General features: G+C 34.0%; 6 protein-coding genes across 7 annotated transcripts in view; 4 read left to right on the top strand and 2 right to left on the bottom strand.

Annotated features, from left to right (window-relative positions):
- The window catches only part of Rat1 (5'-3' exoribonuclease 2 Rat1), a 29240-nt gene extending 25879 nt beyond the window's left edge, over window positions 1–3361 (bottom strand). Inside the window, exons 1-10 of the mRNA XM_089840696.1 lie at window positions 2400–3361; window positions 2189–2316; window positions 1839–2124; window positions 1562–1775; window positions 1090–1247; window positions 844–969; window positions 648–785; window positions 456–563; window positions 329–376; window positions 60–239 (exon numbers count right to left, since the gene is read on the bottom strand). Of these exons, the coding sequence (XP_089696822.1) occupies window positions 60–239; window positions 329–376; window positions 456–563; window positions 648–785; window positions 844–969; window positions 1090–1247; window positions 1562–1775; window positions 1839–2124; window positions 2189–2316; window positions 2400–2474 (1461 nt within the window). The 5' untranslated portion in view covers window positions 2475–3361. The remainder of the gene's footprint in view (window positions 1–59; window positions 240–328; window positions 377–455; window positions 564–647; window positions 786–843; window positions 970–1089; window positions 1248–1561; window positions 1776–1838; window positions 2125–2188; window positions 2317–2399) is intronic.
- Window positions 3362–5263: 1902 nt separating this feature from the next.
- Window positions 5264–7901, top strand: Dbp21E2 (putative ATP-dependent RNA helicase Dbp21E2). Its single transcript, XM_089840704.1, has 10 exons — window positions 5264–5551; window positions 5628–5909; window positions 5965–6072; window positions 6140–6340; window positions 6406–6477; window positions 6556–6625; window positions 6694–6800; window positions 6899–7124; window positions 7217–7629; window positions 7711–7901. Exons 1-10 carry the CDS (start codon window positions 5399–5401, stop codon window positions 7816–7818), a joined length of 1740 nt encoding a protein of 579 aa, XP_089696830.1. The 5' UTR covers window positions 5264–5398; the 3' UTR covers window positions 7819–7901.
- Window positions 7902–8293: 392 nt separating this feature from the next.
- On the top strand, window positions 8294–9519 carry LOC149717782 (maleylacetoacetate isomerase-like). Of its 2 annotated transcripts, none has more exons than XM_089840709.1 (6): window positions 8294–8446; window positions 8516–8567; window positions 8638–8711; window positions 8771–8839; window positions 8907–9123; window positions 9196–9519. In XM_089840709.1, exons 1-6 carry the CDS (start codon window positions 8438–8440, stop codon window positions 9411–9413), a joined length of 639 nt encoding a protein of 212 aa, XP_089696835.1. In that variant the 5' UTR covers window positions 8294–8437; the 3' UTR covers window positions 9414–9519. The 2 variants fall into 2 exon arrangements, with proteins under 2 accessions (XP_089696835.1, XP_089696836.1); XM_089840710.1 differs by having other exon boundaries at window positions 8644–8711.
- A 30-nt stretch (window positions 9520–9549) lies between these two features.
- On the top strand, window positions 9550–12191 carry LOC149717783 (uncharacterized). The gene is made up of 4 exons (XM_089840703.1): window positions 9550–9799; window positions 9874–10308; window positions 10385–10561; window positions 10623–12191. Exons 2-4 carry the CDS (start codon window positions 10017–10019, stop codon window positions 11936–11938), a joined length of 1785 nt encoding a protein of 594 aa, XP_089696829.1. The 5' UTR covers window positions 9550–9799; window positions 9874–10016; the 3' UTR covers window positions 11939–12191.
- On the bottom strand, window positions 12166–14462 carry LOC149717784 (uncharacterized). Its single transcript, XM_089840705.1, has 2 exons — window positions 14203–14462; window positions 12166–14128 (listed from the first exon to the last, which is right to left on the bottom strand). The coding sequence occupies exon 2, from the start codon at window positions 14049–14051 to the stop codon at window positions 12447–12449; it is 1605 nt and encodes a 534-aa protein (XP_089696831.1). The 5' UTR covers window positions 14052–14128; window positions 14203–14462; the 3' UTR covers window positions 12166–12446.
- Window positions 14460–16585, top strand: LOC149717785 (uncharacterized). The gene is made up of 9 exons (XM_089840706.1): window positions 14460–15059; window positions 15126–15181; window positions 15249–15314; window positions 15385–15459; window positions 15516–15576; window positions 15637–15736; window positions 15824–15889; window positions 15964–16020; window positions 16105–16585. Exons 1-9 carry the CDS (start codon window positions 15016–15018, stop codon window positions 16561–16563), a joined length of 984 nt encoding a protein of 327 aa, XP_089696832.1. The 5' UTR covers window positions 14460–15015; the 3' UTR covers window positions 16564–16585.
- The last annotated feature ends 1814 nt before the right edge of the window (window positions 16586–18399 follow it).

Below are 18399 nucleotides of genomic sequence, written 5' to 3' on the forward strand. Positions count from 1 at the left end.
AGATGATTAAGAACTTCAACTTTACTATAATTAAAAATAAAATAGTAGTATTTAATTACTTCTCTAAGCATAGATCTCAAAGCTTCGGCAGCGTCCAAATTTCCTCTGTGTTGCATTCCGACTTTCCTCATTTCAAAAGCTTCTTGTTTAGCATTAACAACTGGAGAAGCGCCACTTCTAACATCTCTAGGGGCAAATTGACCTCCTGGAGTCCATGCTGGCTTTTCAGCCATCTTTTCCTAAAAATTAATTAAACTTAAGTTAACTTAATTAAATTAACTAATTTAAAAAAAATTAAGTTTTGTTTTTCAAGCGCCCTGTTTCTTACCAATTTCATTCGCTTTTTCTTTTCTTTGTTTCTTTGTCTAAAATTAATCTAATTAATAGAAAATTAAAGTTATTTTAATCAAAACAATTAACATTAATTAAATAAAGATTTAATATTAATTAATTACTTCATTTTGTTGCCTTCTTTTAAATATTTCATCTTCAACTTCCCCCAAATCAGTCATGATTAATTGCACCCGACTTAAATTAACTAAACCACTGTTAGTTAAGTAACCCTAATTAAAAATAACATTATTTAAAATTAAATTAAATTAAATTAAATTACTTAACAAAAAATAATAAAAATAATTATTTCTTACTCCAGTTCTATAGACAGTCTTTTTATACAAATTAACCAATCTATCGATAGCTCCTTCCCTAATTTCTAACGAAGGTAAATGAGGCAAGAAATCATTTCCCACGAAGAAACACATGAAGACCCAGTCATCAATACATCTCTGAAAGAAAGTAAATCGTAATTAAGTTTAAATTAATATCAAAATTAAGAATATTCACCTCAAAGTCATAAGGAAATGGTAAATTGGGCATGGCCAAGTCTCTTTCCAAATATTCTCTAAGGACACAGAGTCTTATAAAGATGAAATCTGTCTCCGCTGCCATGGGCTTTTCCAATTCATCAAACTAAGTGATTAAGATGTTAAATTAAATTAAATTGTAATTAACATTATTTTTACTACATAATATTATTAATTTAGTTTCAAAAGGATTAATTAATTAAATTGAACCAAAATACTTAATTACCTCTCCTATCTTTTCTTTAGGAGCTCCTTCGCAATTTTTCAATTCATGACCCAACTGACCACACAAATCACAAGGTCTAGGTTGATTTGGTTTAAATTCTTCCCTGATGATAGTGAAGTTTGGTTCATGGGTAGCTAAACCTAACATGATCAGATCAGCTTGGAAATTTTAATTAAAAAAAAAACTGATTAGATTTAAAAGAAAATTAAAAGTAAAATAATTAATTAGCCTTATTCCTGATCAGCGCCACCTACCCATAGCGGCGACTTTGAGAACTACTGTAAATGGCAAGCCAATCAGATGTCGCTAAAAATCTGGTGACATAATTTTTGGTAAGACCAGTGTGCCTGTCAGTGATGTCACCAGATTTTAGCGACATCTGATTGGCTTGCCATTTACAGTAGTTCTCAAAGTCGCCGCTATGGGTTGGTGGCGCTGATCAGGAATAAGGGTAATTAATATAATACTATACCATCAGCTCCACAAAGACAATGATGGGTATTAGGGTCATGGTCGGGATTAGCTCTCTGTTTTCTAATAAAATCCATAATTTTATGTTCTCCTTCTCCGGGAACATTAGCATCTGATAAAATAACTTCTATATTTTTCCATCCAGGATCGGAATTAAGCCTATCATGGATGTAGTAATGAAGGCATTTTGCTAAACGATCCATAAATGGTGTGCCCTGAAAAATATCATGGTTAAATTTCAAGGAAAGAACAAATGAATTTTCTCATGATAAACTTACTGGTGTAATGCAATTACTATCAAAATGCTCTTCTTTTGATTTTTCTTTAGGGACATCCATTCCTCTAGCTTCGAGACTCTCTCTTATTTCTTTAATTGCGTCAGCTTTCTCTTCAACTTCCTTAGAAGCTCTAAAACGACGGGATCTTTGTTGGTTCATTTTGGCCCTAGGGGCAACACCATCAATGGCCATATATAATAGTCTTCTGGGACGACAAATACTAAAAATTCTATCGATATATTCGAAGATTAACACCATCATTTCGTCCTCATTTTTTGGCGCTGGTCTAATTAATAATTAAGGGGGTAAATTAATTATGGAAAATTGGTAAACAAACCCTTGTAACATACTTATTTTCAGGATGGCAGCAGGGATGAATTATACCATTCATATCCAAATACAAATTGTCAAATTCTACATTATTGGGATTAGGTTGGGAAGAATCAACCGGGATCTTTTGTCCGTTAATTATTTTTGGCTAAAAACAAACAACAAAACAAAAATAATTGGAATATTTCTTTTTCAATATGTTAAGCCTTGGTCCACAATGTTTAAATTTACCTTTTCTTCTTCACAGTGCACTACAATCGAAGGATATTTTCGACTTAACCAGCGAAAAAAGGCTGGAACTCCCATTTTCAAAAGTAAAAAACCACTTTGTATATAAATTAACAAAGTAATTAATATTTAAAGTTTATTAAACTCGAAACGAACCGCCACCACACAGACTAAGCCGCAGGTAAAGCCCACGGATCCTCTCAACTCTTAAGTTAATACGACTATAACCCGCTAGTTCACGCACTCAAGCCTATAAGATGGACAACCTAACATCAAAGTACCATAGAAACGACCGAACACGGACAAATCCATTGAGTTGAGAAAATTACCACTAGAGTGGCCTTGCCTTAAAATGCCTATTGGGGTACGTGGGACACTTTTGAAAACATGCGACGGACGGACAGCTTCCAAGTTTTGTCACGCGATGGTGTCGCCATCTCGACGCTTAGATAAGAAATGTATAAATACATGTATTCTTTAAATCAGTCAAATTTCCCGCCTTTTCTTTTAGTTCTCTTGATTACACCGGGATGGCGCCACAAGCGCGTTATATGGACAAATCAAGGACAACGAAAACCGTGATGTCACAAGTTGCAGATTTTGTTGAATTATAATTGGTTGTGGGTTTGTGGCTTCTGCCAGACACACGTTTTGAGGACGCTACTAATTTGCATAAGTTTACAGCAAACCAATTTTTTTGCATAAGGCCGCCATTTTCAAAAGTTTGCTTCCAAAATACTAATTTGCATAAATTCTCAAAAAACTTTTTCATGCATAAAACCCGTATTTTCAATGGTTTGCAGCCAATATACCAATTTGCATAAAATTCCCCATCCACCACTATTTTCAAAAGTTTGCTTCAAGAATATTAATTTGCATAAATCTACCGAAAACTCGATGAAACTCATGGTTTTTACAAGGAAACCTAGCTTCGCTTAGGGCTTCGCTTAGCTTCGTTTAGCTTCGTTTAGCTTCGTTTAGCTTCGCTTAGCTTCGTTTAGCTTCGTTTAGCTTAGCTTAGCTTCGTTTAGCTTCGTTTAGCTTCGATTAGCTTAGCTTAGCTTCGTTTAGCTTAGCTTAGCTTCGTTTAGCTTCGTTTAGCTTAGCTCAGCTTCGTTTAGCTTCGTTTAGCTTCGTTTAGCTTAGCTTAGCTTCGTTTAGCTTAGCTTAGCTTAGCTTCGCTTAGCTTCGTTTAGCTTCGTTTAGCTTAGCTTAGCTTCGTTTAGCTTCGTTTAGCTTAGCTTAGCTTCGTTTAGCTTCGTTTAGCTTAGCTTAGCTTCGTTTAGCTTAGCTTAGCTTCGTTTAGCTTAGCTTAGCTTAGCTTCGTTTAGCTTAGCATAGCTTAGCTTAGCATAGCTTAGCATAGCTTAGCTTAGCATAGCATAGCATAGCTTAGCTTAGCTTAGCTTAGCATAGCATAGCTTAGCATAGCTTAGCATAGCATAGCATAGCATAGCATAGCATAGCTTAGCTTAGCATAGCTTAGCTTTGCATAGCTTAGCTTAGCTTAGCTTAGCATAGCATAGATTAGCATAGCTTAGCATAGCATAGCATAGCATAGCTTAGCTTTGCATAGCTTAGCATAGCTTAGCATAGCTTAGCTTTGCATAGCTTAGCTTAGCTTAGCTTAGCATAGCATAGATTAGCATAGCTTAGAGTGGCTAGAGTGGTTTAGAGTGGTTTAGAGTAGTTTAGAGTGGTTTAGAGTGGTTTAGATTAGTTTAGAGTGGCTAGAGTGGTTTAGAGTGGTTTAGAGTGGCTTCGCTTAGCTCAGCTTCGCTTAGATTAGCTTCGCTTAGCTTAGCTTAGCTTAGAGTGGCTAGAGTGGTTTAGAGTGGTTTAGAGTAGTTTAGAGTGGTTTAGAGTGGTTTAGAGGAGTTTAGAGTGGCTAGAGTGGTTTAGAGTGGCTTCGCTTAGCTTAGCTTCGCTTAGATTAGCTTCGTTTAGCTTAGCTTAGCTTCGCTTAGATTAGCTTCGCTTAGCTTAGCTTAGCTTCGCTTTGGTTATTTCAACATAGTATAATAAATTTATAAATTTCCTCCTACCCTGGCTAAATAATTCTACATCAACAAGAAATTAGTGTTGCCCATTCACGTTTTCGCCGTTCTGTGTTGGTTGGCGACGAGTAGACCACTCTGATCAATACGGTAATCCAACTATAGGCCTACTTTATTCTGCAGTACTCGCTTCAGGGTCATTAATACTTTAGTCCAGGAATGACATTTTACGAGTTTGTTCTTTCCCCCATACCTAGTTCCAGTTTTTAAATACGGCATAAACACTATTCCAAGTATACATATTTTATTCCTGTTCGTTATTATGCCATGTTCCCATTATACTTTATTCCACCATCCCTTGTTAAACATTATGCATGTCAAAAATCCCCGTTAAAAACTTAATGTTAATAAAATTTAATTGTGAAATGGTAATATAAATTCGAAATGGAAATTCTAAATTAATGTTGTAATTAACTTAATAGATTTCCTTGAAAAAACCATGAGTTTCATCGAGTTTTCTTGTTTTATACTTTTCATGCAAAAAAAAATTGGTTTGAAACCTGTGAAACCCTCGATAATATGGTATAAAATTAATCGCTAAATTACGAGCGTAAATAACTTAATAAGTTTCCTTGAAAAAACCATGAGTTTCATCGAGTTTTCTTGTTTTATACTTTTTTATGCAAAATAAATTTGGTTTCAAACCTGTGAAACCCTTGATATTATGTTATAAAATGAATCGCTAAATTATGAGCGTAAATAACTTAATAGGTATCCTTGAAAAAACCATGAGTTTCATCGAGTTTTTGTAAATTTATGCAAATTAGTATTCTTGTAGCAAACTTTTGAAATTAGCGGCCTTATGCATGGGGACGTTTGTTGGTGAATTTTATGCAAATTAGTATATTGGCTGCAAACTAATGAAAATACTGGCCTTATGCAAGAAAAAGTCAGAATTTATGCAAATTAGTATTTTGGAAGCAAACTTTTGAAAATGGCGGCCTTATGCAAAAAAATTGGTTTCCTATAAACTTATGCAAATTAGTAGCGTCCCGTTTTGACCGCTCTTTAACCACGTGTGAATGTTTATTTCAGTTATTCATCATTATGATTTCTTCAACCTTCGTATTTTCTATTAAACGTTTTGGATCTACATTGGTAAATACCCAAATTACTAATCCATTGCTCTTTTTTGGTTCCATTCCATTTATGATTAAATGTTTCCAATTTATAGAGAACTTCAGGATCAGACCTCCCTATAATCAGAACTCCAAAATATATTGAAGAACACTTGAAACGTTCAAGGCGAAAAGCGAATATTAAGAGAATAGAATATATACGTAAGAAATCAAAATCTGGAAATCTCAATGTCCCAATTATCAGCTGTAAAAACTCTACACTTAATCATCATCTGGGACAGTTATATGACAAATTTGAGAAAATCCCTTTAGCCTCGCAAGGTTGGCTTCGTACCAAATATTGGGGAGATTACTTCATTATCAACAGCTATGCTGAGGTAAGGGTTTATAATATATTTTAGCAAAGTAAATTGACAAACCTTTATCCCAAAGAATCCATCAATAGTTGACAAACAAACATCATTTAACCATCTTCATTTAAATCCTAAAGTTGTTGAAACCATTAAGGACTTAGGATTTAAGAATCCTACAACAATCCAAGTATGTTTGTTACCAAATCCTTCTTCAGTTATCCAAGTTTCTTGGCCCTGATCTGTTTGATTTGTAGACTCTGGCCATACCCGAAATCTTGAATGGTTCTAACGTGGTTTGCTGTGCTGAAACGGGCAGTGGGAAAACATTAGCTTATTTGGCACCAGTAATCCATAATTTAATGAATTGTAAATCAACATTGAGGACACCACTTCCGAGAAAAACACCTTTAGGAGTGGTTATTGTTCCAGGAAGAGAATTAGGAATACAAATTTCGGTAATTTCAGTAGTTAAATTCAATTTCACGTTAAAATATATTATAACGTAATTATTTTTTGGTAGAAAATTGCCTTCCAAATTGCTTCTAATTGCGGAATATCAGTTGATTTGTTAATAGGGGATGGAAAAACCTTTGTAAGCTAAATTCGATTAGAAATAAATTAAATTAAATTAATTACTTAAATTAAGTCCATTTGATTTGATTTGAATTAGAATGAAGGCAGCACAGGATCAGATTTAGTTATTGCTACAATGGGAATGATATGCAAATTAAGTCAAATTGGTAATTAAAATATAGTTTAATTTGATCATATTATTTAATCTAAATGTTAAGTATTTATCATTAAATAGGAAGATATAATATCAACAACGTTCAACAGCTCGTCTTGGATGAATGTGATACGCTTGTTGATGACACATTTAGCAATGACATGCGCGAAATTTTGAAAAAAATCCATGTACATACATACATACTTTTTTAACTTAATCATGAATTAGTTACTAATTGATAAAAAATGTAATATTAATTAAAATAATAATCATAATAATAATAAAGTTGCAAGGATGTCCTGTTCAAATTGGAGAAGAGGAGGATAATAGCACCGCGAGGGATGGAGCCCAATTAATTATGGTTGGAGCCACAATACCTCGTAATTTGGAGGAAACTTTTGAGGAATTTGTAGAACCCGAATCTTTACAATGGATTCGAACTGATAATTTACATAAAATAATGCCTCACGTCACTCAAGTGTTTTTACGAATGGATTCTGAGAAAAAAGCTGGTTTGTATTTGTAAAAGAAAAGAAAATAAAATAAATTATTTTCATGTTAAAATGTTATTTATTTTCATGTTAAAATGTTATTTATTTTGTAGAAAAACTTATTCATCTCTTAAAAGACGAACTTAAGCAACGAGAAGAAACTGGGGATAAATCCGGAATTTTGATTTTTACCAACAAAGGAAGCGCTTGTTACTATGTTTCAAAATTATTACAAGAAAACGAAATTGATAATTTGATGTTAAGTGGAAATAGTTCCTTCGAGGAACGTCAGGCTAATTTTGAAGCCTTTCAAAAAGGAGAAATAAACATCTTAGTTTCAACTGATTTGGGTTCCAGAGGTCTCGACACGACTAGAGTCGGACAAGTCATCAATTTTGAGTTTCCCTTAAGAATGTCCGATTATATTCATAGAGTTGGAAGGACAGGAAGAGTGGGTGGAGTCTCTGGACGGTGCGTTAATTTTATTGGGACAAAATACGAGATTCCTCTTGTACAACAAATTGAAGTAAAATAATCTTTTATTTTTGATTAAAATTAAAAGTTATTAATTTAATATTAAGGATAAATAATTAAATTTATTTTATAGACTGCAGCAAGATTGCCGAAGAAAAATGCTTTGCCAAACGTAAATGCAAATATAAGAAGAAGTATAGAAGAATATCATGAAATGAGAAAATCAAGAATTGTAGACTGAAAGATTATAAATTATAATATGACTTAAATTTTATGTATTATTTTAAAAATAAGTTACCCAATAAAGTACAGAAATAAACCAAATGATTGAGTATTATTTAATTTATTAATTAAAAGAAAGATGGCAAAAAATAATGAATTATATAAAGTATAAACAGTAACCTAGACAAGGTCACTGCGTAGAGGTACTTTAATCAGGTACAGTTTTGTATAAAACGACTGAAAGATTATACTCTCTTATATTTTACATCAATTATTTTAAAAATAACCCAATAAAGTACAGAAATAAACCAAATGATTCAGTATTAATTATTAATTAAAAGAAAGATGTTAAAAAAAAATAATGAATTATATAAACAGCACCGTCACTGTTTAGAGGTAATTCAATCCTGCAGTTTTACACAGAACTATACATGTACTAACTATGATATGATAGTGACTGTCGACATTTTCGATTCAAGAGGCCCGCCTGATATGTTATCAAAGATTTCAATTTACTTAAATTATATTCAAGAATTAAAATCTTTCATTCTGTGGACTGAAGTTTGAAAGAGACACCGATAAAGTCTGTTTTTCTAGTAATAGTTTCATTATTAAGTAGAATTTAGTCTAAAATTGAAATGGCAAAAGTAATGCTAATATTTTTAAAGATAAAACAAAAATAGTTTTTCATATTTTTATTTTTATTTTTATTTCAGCCGGTATTGTACTCGTATTATAGAAGCTCTTGTTCATGGAGGGTGAGAATTGGTTGGTATTTTATTTTTATTAGTTAATAAAATACTCCTTAACTACGTTATCTAAGTATTTATTTAATTAGCATTAGCCTTGAAAGGTATTGATTACGAATACAAGGCAGTAAACATTCTAAAACAAGTCAATGACAGAGGAGATGTAATTAAAAAAAATTTAATTTCTTGTACTTTTAAATTAAAAAAATAAAATTCTTTTAGTATCATACAATTCATCCTCTTGCCACAGTTCCAAGTTTAGTCATTGATGGAAATGTTATCCCAAATTCGGTAAAATTATCCCACAAACTAATGCTAATATAAATGAAGTGTAGTAATGGTTTTGTTTTTTTTTTAGACAGCAATTTTGGAATATTTAGAGGAAACCAAGAAGGAAAATCCCTTATTGCCCGATAATCCAGTAGACAGGAGTAAGGTTCGCGCCTTTATCGACATTATAGTCTCTGGTATCCAACCAATACAAAATATAGCTGTATTGAACCATATTGAACAAATTAATTCAACAATTACGAAAAAGGAATGGGGAAACTATTACGTTACAAAAGGTTTTAAAGGTAAATACATCGACGAATAAGTTGGTACCATGTTGATTATAAATTTAGATAAATGTTAAATGTCTTTTTCAGCTATTGAGGCTTTGTTGAATGAACATAGTGGTAAATATTGCGTAGGAAATGAGATAACTTTGGCTGATGTGTGTTTGGTTCCTCAAGTTTTTAACGCAGCTAAATTCGACGTTGATATGAGCCAGTTTCCCAAAATACAGAAAATTAACGATGATTTGTTAAAGTTAGACGCGTTTAACCTGACCCACCCTTTTAAACAGCCTGATTGTCCATCTTAAACTAAATAAAAAATACCTTTTAATTACATTAATAAACCTCAATCTCCGACATAAACAAAAAATAAATTGTTTTATTTTGTTTTATAAAGAAAAGTCTACTTAGAAACACGTGATTTTTTACGAATAAAAATAATTCGCCTTATGTTTAATCAGCGCCACCTAAGGTGTAGCGGCGACTTTGGGAACTTGAAAAAATCGCGACCAATCAGAGGACGCTGTTTGTCCGACTATTTTTTTTATTGGGGATATTTGGAGAAAAAAATGTTTAGACGAGTGTGATGTAGATTTTAACCATTTTCGGCAACTAAAACGGCTGATTCTCGTTAAAACGGTTAGAAAACTGGCAAATCGTGTTATTCTCGAAGATATATAAGCGTTTAAAACAAGTAAGACAACTTTTTATTCGTTTTATACCCGTTAAATCCATCAAATCGCGTTAAGCCTTGGCTATTTCTTGCAGCATTTTCCATTGATTGACGTCGTTTTCACTGTCCAAGATTTACTTTTCGAGAAATTTAACATTTTCTGTGAATTTACTTAGATCGAACTGTTTTGTTTTTGCGTTAAATACGTCCTAAGCTTCATATTGTTCATAAAATCTTCATGATGGCTTTGCCAAAACGAAAGCTGGCTGACGTTGTGTCAGCGAAAGTGAAGAAAAAACCGTGTGCGTTTACAACTGCAAGTACTTTGGGAGATGATTCTCCTAGGTTGTATTGCCTGTGCCAGCAACCAAAAGACAACTCCAAAAAGATGGTGCAATGCTCATTGTGCGTAGAATGGTACCATCTAACTTGCGTGAATTTGGATGAAGACAGCCTGGACTTAATAGATGATTATATGTGTAAAGCATGCATCGACGTAATGGTTGTAAACCCAAACATGTCAAAAGAAGGTGAATGAAGTTGCTGATATTCATTATGGCCACCAGCCTTTTTGAAAATAAACCAAATTTGTTATTTCATAAAAAGGACTCCTTCGTTTACAAGGAAGAGTTACCCCAAAGGAAGGATGGGGTGAAAACGTATTTCTAACAGATTTGTCAGATGGGATTGCCGAAAGTCACTCAAAGACAAAGCGTGAGAAACAGGAAGGATTCATGCTTTTTAGGGAGGAGAAGATTTTAGGTATTCAAAGCAACAGAAAAGGTATGTCACATTATGACATTTTGATTGATTGAGATTAATTAGAGTTGAACCGGTGCTCTAGGAAATGTCATTTTCATAAGAGCTACATGTGACGCGGATAGAAGACCCAAAACCTACAACATGTTTGCCTGTTTCAATATCGCCAAAGAACCAAATCAATTAAAATGGATATCATGCTCTTGCCCTGCGGGAAATGACGGTGATTGTAAACATTCGATAGCACTTTTATATCAACTCATTGACATCGTAAGAATAAAAGCTGAAACCTTGCCGCTACGTGGGACGTGCACCAGCAGGCTTCAAATGTGGCATGTCAAGAAACCAAAAACAGACGAGCCGTTTCTTCTTAGTGATTTGGAAATTGTTAAACACGACCCAGCCAAACCAAGGAAAGCTCTTTTAGGGTGCGCGGTTCGTACGTTTAATGTGTTGCCACCGGGGTCTCAACCGATATCTAAAGAAAAATTGGAAAATTTCGTTAAACTCTTTGACAAAATGGACATAAGTATGCCAGTCATCGGTACAATAAAATCGAACGAGTGTATTCCAGTCCAACCTAAAATACACCAAAATACATTTTTGATCGACAAGTTGTGGGAATGGGTAGCTAAAACTCCAACGAGGGAAAGGAATGAAAATTTTCTGAACATTTCTGATAATGAAATTAAGGTATTGAAAAGTATCCAAGTAGATTTAGCTGGATCAAAATATACTGAGGTTAAAACTCGCTTACAAAGCCGCTCACATTATTGGCATAAGCAGAGGAGTCATCGGCTCACGGCATCCATGTTTGGAACTTTTGTAAAAATGCGAGATGAGACTGATCCAGTAAAAACATTTCAACAAAAGAGGAATTTTGTTACAGCGAAATCATTGGATCATGGGTTGAAATACGAGCCGGCAGCTTTCTCGTTATTCACACAGAACATCAAGACCCAAAGCCACACTTCTGTTGGATTAATTGTCAACCCGCAGTTTTGTTTTCTCGGAGCTAGCCCTGATCGCCTTGTATTGATTGAAGATCAACTATACCTAGTAGAAATAAAGTGCCCGTACGCTATTTTTAAGAATAAGGAAACTATTAGGACAAAAGCTGCCTCTGGTAATTTTTATCTCTTTGTGGATGAAGAAACTGAAGAACTTGAGCTTAAGAAAAATTCGGATGTGTACCATCAAATTCAGGGACAGCTTCTAGTTTGCAATATGCCTGTGTGTTTTTTGGTGGTATTTGTACCACCTGGTGACATTGAAATTTTGATGATAATGAAAAATAACAATTTCACCAACGGCAGCTTACTTCCCAAACTTTCTACTAAATATTACATGCATCTCTTACCATCCTTTGCCAAGGAAATGTTTGAAAAACCAACTGAGTAAGAACGTAACTGAAAATTTGGTGTATCATCCTAACCATTTGTTTTAAAAAATAAAATCTTTATGTCTAAATGATAACGGCAGTAGGCAATGGGACCTGCCAAAACAAAACTCCCAATGAGTAACGAAACTAACGATGTGGTGTTTCTCGTGTCACATCTTTTTGTAAGCCTTACGAATGAGCCCGTTTTTATTAAAACCTCTCCAAAAACATAATAATAATAATAATAATAATAATAAAAAGCTTTTATTAGGATATACCTTTAAGTCTGAACTTATTTACAAAGGTGTCCTGTAGTTTAAATTATTTTACACTTCATTATGTATATTCATTTAAAATTATTTTACACTCCAATATTTATAATCATTTAAAATTATTTTTCACTTTAGAAATTTTAAAATTAATTATCTTTAAACCATATCTTGTTTTATGTATTGGTTAAGCCTGTTTTTAAAAACATTTATAGACTTTTCTGTTTTGATGTCCATCGGTAGATAGCACAATCTACTTTTAATCCAATTTTTGAACCAGCTTACCGGTGAAATTTGACAAATGGCAACATACTACATATATTTTCTCGAGCATAGGTGTTAAAGTCAATGGAATTTCTCCTTTCAAAATTTTAAATTCTTTAACCCGACCAATAGCTCTTTCTATGTGTATTCTGGCAAAAGCAATCTTGCGTGTTTCGGAGAGTTGTGATGCGGTGAACTGGTCACGACCTTGAAGAAATTCAGGAATGTATAGCTTCAGTTTCTTCAAAGCAAGTTCTTTAGCGATATCAAAACCCCGGTCAGCCATGATACCGTCACCTTCTTCCAACATGTCCAAAAGGCCACAATGAAGAATAAGTTTTTTATCAGATGTTCTTCCACAGTATAGGTTTGAACAATAAGTTAAGTGTCCTGATCCAGCCATTCCAACAAGCGCTTTGACCGTGTTGCAATGCTTATAAGCGCTGAAGGTTTCTCGTTGAGCTTCTGACGCAGATGGTTTTTCAAGTTTAAACTCTGTACAGTCTACGATGATCCGTAAATCTGGATAACGTTTTTTTATTTTGGCCGAGGTCAACTCGAGAGCCCTTTCCAATGAAGCAAAAACTGGTAGGTGAAGGCAACGTTCGTAAAGAAACAACACCCACGTGTTAATTATTCGTGAAACATGCCCTTGCGACAAATTATACAGATCAGCTAAAAACTGTTCCTGGGTTCCCAATCTTAATCGAACCAGTGTCAAGAAAAACTCCTCTATTGGGTTTAATTTTCTAGGACGGCCGGGCTTGACAACTTCATGAAAGTCTTTATCGGTGTTATCTCTTATTTGGTTCGTTTCCTGACCAACATAGTTTAATTTTGCGCATTCTGGTAACAGAAGTTGATAAAACGCCCAAAAAACTTCATATGAAGGGAAGCCTGTATAAAATCTAATAGCAGTATCATTGCTAACAAATCTAGTCACAGTAAATTTTTCTTTGGCACGCAAGGATAGTAATTCTAATTGTTTTCTCACAAGTTGTACTTTGCCAGGGGTATTAGGAGTGTATGTAGATTTCAAAGAAATTCCGCTGCTAGGTAACGACAAAGATTGGCTTGACTGCACCGAGGCAATACTGCTTCTCTGAGACTCAGATTCGAGCTCATCAGCATCGTGAAGGCATATAATATTAGGTAATGGGTTTTCTGGGTCGGGATCTTGCAACTCCACCTTCTTAATATCACCGCCATTTGATTCCTCAAGCTCTTCCAGATCAAAAGACAAAGCTCCCATTTCTTCCAAAATTTCAGTTCTTTGTTCAGGGCTCAAACGACAGAAAGGCTGTTTCGGAACGTGTTCATCAGTTTCAACCATTACGTTAGTATTCCGAAATACAGACGGACACGACTGAGGTTTTAAGCGTTTAGGCTTTGGTTTAGCGGTGGGGAAATAATCTGATTCTATGAAATGTTTCGAACAAACTCGGGCGCTATACAGGTCGGTGGGCAACGGTCCTAGTGCGTTAGTTATGGCATCAATCCATTTTTGTTTCATTGTGGCGTCTTTTGGGAAAAAATGGTAAGAAAGGGATTTCAAACTGTTGTTGCAGCATTTTAAGAAACAACGGTTCTTTGATGCCATGTTTCTTTAAGTAAAATGTTAAATTTCTCGAAAAGTAAATCTTGGACAGTGAAAACGACGTCAATCAATGGAAAATGCTGCAAGAAATAGCCAAGGCTTAACGCGATTTGATGGATTTAACGGGTATAAAACGAATAAAAAGTTGTCTTACTTGTTTTAAACGCTTATATATCTTCGAGAATAACACGATTTGCCAGTTTTCTAACCGTTTTAACGAGAATCAGCCGTTTTAGTTGCCGAAAATGGTTAAAATCTACATCACACTCGTCTAAACATTTTTTTCTCCAAATATCCCCAATAAAAAAAATAGTCGGACAAACAGCGTCCTCTGATTGGTCGCGATTTTTTCAAGTTCCCAAAGTCGCCGCTACACCTTAGGTGGCGCTGATTAAACATAAGGCGAATTCAAATTTCAAATTTTGCGCCATAAATAAGATCTGCAGATCACTTACACAGAGACATCTTGTGGGGATATGTAATTTTATTTTTTATACTTTATTATATGCTGTTTATTTTATGATAATTCTTTTAATGTTTAATTTAAATATTAAAATCTTTTTATAATTATTTCAATTAATGACAAATTAATCATGAGTTTTGGTTTCTTTACTTGATAATAGATGGCGCTATAATATGTAATAGTTGGCGACGGCGTCATAAATAATAATCATAATACAGACGACTTACACAGAGACATCTTGTGGGGTTATATAATTCTATTATTATACTTTATTATATACTGTTTATTTTAACATAATTATTTTGATTTTTAATCTAAATATTTAAATGTATCTAGAATTATTTTAATTGATGACAAATTAATCATGTATTTTAGTTTCTTTATTTGATGATAGATGGCGCTATAATATATATAACCGTTCTATTTGATTAAATTGGCGGGAAATTCTGCGTCTGACTGCCATTTTGTTTAGCCGGTGTTTTCACATTCCTGGGTTTACTCGACATGGCCGGTAAAAATCCGAACGAACGTTTACCACAATTTATCAGGTAATTCTTCACTTATAATTTAAACCAATTAATGGTTACAAAATGTCTAATATTTTAACGGTATAGTTGTTTCAAATTTCAAAAATCTCCTTTGAAGAAAAGACGCAAATCACCGTCCAGTGGTACGTTAGGCTTAACTTTGTTTCCGTTTGTAGGCCTAATAGATATTTTAATTATTATTCAATGTAGAATGGGTAACTGCCAACAGCGCTGATATTACTATCGACACTTCTGAAGATAGTTCCACTGAACTTGGTAAGTTATTAAAATAGTTCGGGGTATCATTTTTATCTTTCCTTTTTTTGTTTGATTAATTGTCCTGTAGACATAGACAGTACGTCTTGTTCATCGAAAGAATATTCATCAATAGAAGAGAGCCGAAGTTACGCGAATAACTATGGTAAACTAGTCTCTCTTAAATTTAGGCTTAGCGAATCATTAAAAAACATTCATTAGGTTCAGAAGAAAGATGCGAATCTCAAACGGCATATTTAGAACCCACTCATGGCCGGTATAAGTAAGAGTAATTGCTAATCGCAAACGCTTATTTACATGAAATAATATTATACCAATTAAGATGTCGAAAGAAGCTTTTTGAAGATGCCTGGAAGGAAAATGATTACCAAACCGTCTCACCTACGGAATCTCCATTAGAAGCCCATATTTCTTCAACATCGGTAATTTTTTTTAGACCCCCATAGCTCTGTTTTCACGCGGAAGGGCGAAAAAATTGACATCACACGCAACTTTCCTTTCTGAAATAGATACATTGGACAGTAAAGAAAATTCTATCAAGTACGCGAAAGGATGGTGAAGCTGGTGCGTTTTTGGTAAGTTTGATAACATGGGGAGTTATTGGGCCAGAAATTGACATCACACGCAACTTTCCTCCTTTCTGAAATAGACAAATTGGACAGTAAAGAAGATTCCATCCAGTACGCGAAAGGATGGTGAAACTTTGGTAAGTTTGGCCTTATAGGGAGTTATTGGAAAGACACGCAACCATAGTTTTGAGTTGTCAAACGAAACTATTGACTTTGATTAGGGCCCAGATATCTCGTCTAGGGATGAAGTCATTGAGGCTGATTTGCATGAAACGTTCGCAACTGCTAACCCCAAACCTGATTTGCCTGAAGCATGCGCAATAAATCCCGAGCCTGATTTTCCAGAAGCTTTGGCAACTGACAACCCCAAGCCTGATTTGCCTGACGCCTTCGCAACTGACCCCAAGCCTAATTTGCATGAAACGTTCGCAAGTACTGACCCCGAGCCTGATTTGCCAGAAGCGTTGGCAACTGACAACCCCAAGCCTGATTTGCCCGAGTTCCCACCTTTGGCGATAAAAACGAAGCGAATTCCTTTGTGCCCATTATTGAGAACCCTTCCTTACCCAAAACCGATTCATTTTCCTCGAGTTCAAAGATCGGAATCGATTCGAAAAGAGGGTATACGCCCAGATCCTCTCTTGATGCATTTGCCCAGTATAAGAAAGCCCAAAAATTAACTAATTAATTCTTTAACCAAAATAATTTAAATTGTATTTAATTTTATGCTCATTTTTGTTCTTTATATTTAAAAAAAAATTTGTTTAATTTGAAGGCATGATGTTTTGCCGTGTAATTTTGCGTTAAGCTCAGTGTCGAGATTTTATTTAATAGATTTTAATATTTTATTCTGTTTTGTTAATTGCATGAATGCGACTAATAAAGCATTGCGTGTTTAACATAAATTGCTTGAATTATTTCTTGAGTTAGTAAAGAATTGCTTGATTTATTGAGTGCTTACCAAAAAAAATCGCTTGATTTATTTAGTTACACTAATTAACCTCAATCTCCGACGTAAAGCAAAAAATAATTAATTCTACTTTGTTTTATAACGAAAAGTCTACTTAGAAACACGTGTTTGTTTTTTTACGAACAAAACATAATTCAAATTTGGCTCCAGATCACTTATACAGAGCCATCTTGTGGGGTTATATAATTCTATTATCATATTTTATTATATACTATTTATTTTATCATAATTAATTTAGTTTTAAGTTTAGTTAATTAAATGTTTCTAGAATTATTTTAATTAATGACAAATTAATCATGTATTTTAGTTTCTTTATTTGATGATAGATGGCGCTATCTCGAAGCCTAGATATAAATTTCCCGCCTTTTCTTTTAGTTCCCTTGGTTGCACCGGGATGGCGCCACGAGCGCGTTATAAAGTTAATCGGGTGACCCAGGCTGGGAAATAGCACACTTCCTCTGGTCCAAAACCAGTTATTAATTGGACTAGTTTTTTAATTCAAGAAGTGGGGGTCACTGGTCCTCGGGACCAGTTTATTAATTGCAAATCTATTGGAGAGCAAAGGCTGGGACCAGTCCGGAGACCAGTTAAATATTTCAGATACTAGGGGGGTCACTGGTCCAAAGGACTAGTTTAAAAAATATCCTTATTTCCCAGCCTGATCGGGTCTTATTTCCTAGCCGATGAAAGGCCATTTTAGTGGTAATTTTCTCAACTTAATGATTCAAATTTGGAGTCAGATCACTTATACAGAGACATTTGGCGGGGTTTTATAATTCTATTATCATACTTTGTTGCATACTGTTTATTTTAATGTAATTAATTTAATTTTAAGTTTAATTGTTTAATTGTTTCCAGAATTAATTTAATTATTAATAAATTAATAATGCATTTTAATATCTTTACTTGATAATAGATGGCGCAGTAATATATAACAGTTGGATTTGATTAAATTGGCGGGAAATTGTGCGTCTGACTGCCATTTTGTTTAGCCGCTGTTTTCACACTCCTGGGTTTACGAACGTTTCCCACAATTTATCAGGTAATTCTTCACTTATAATTTAAAGCAAATAAGGTTACAAAATGCCTAATATTTTAACGGGATAGTTGTTTCAAATTTCAAAAATCTCCTTTGAAGAAAAGAGGCAAATCACCACCCAGTGGTACGTTAGGCTTAACTTTCTTTCCCTTTTTAGGCTTAATATAGGCTATATTTCGATTATTATTCAATGTGGAACGGGTAACTAACAACAACGCTGAGATCACTATCGACACTAAATAATTTAAATTCTATTTTATGCCCTTTTAGTTCTTTATTTTTATTAAGCTCAATGTCGAGATTTTATTTAATAGATTTTAATATGTTATTCTGTTTTGTTAATTGCATGAATGCGACTAATAAAGCATTGCTTGTTTATCATAAATTGCTTGAATTATTTCTTGAGTTAGTAAAGAATTGCTTGATTTATTGAGTGCTTAGCATAAATCGCCTGATTTATTGAGTGCTTAGCATAAATCGCTTGATTTACTGAGTGTTTAGCATAAA

The sequence above is a fragment of the Phalangium opilio genome, unplaced genomic scaffold, assembly GCF_054372755.1.
Source record: "Phalangium opilio isolate 3A_F unplaced genomic scaffold, DU_Popi_V2 ptg000003l_1, whole genome shotgun sequence".
In the NCBI taxonomy this organism is placed as follows: Eukaryota; Metazoa; Arthropoda; class Arachnida; order Opiliones; family Phalangiidae; genus Phalangium; species Phalangium opilio.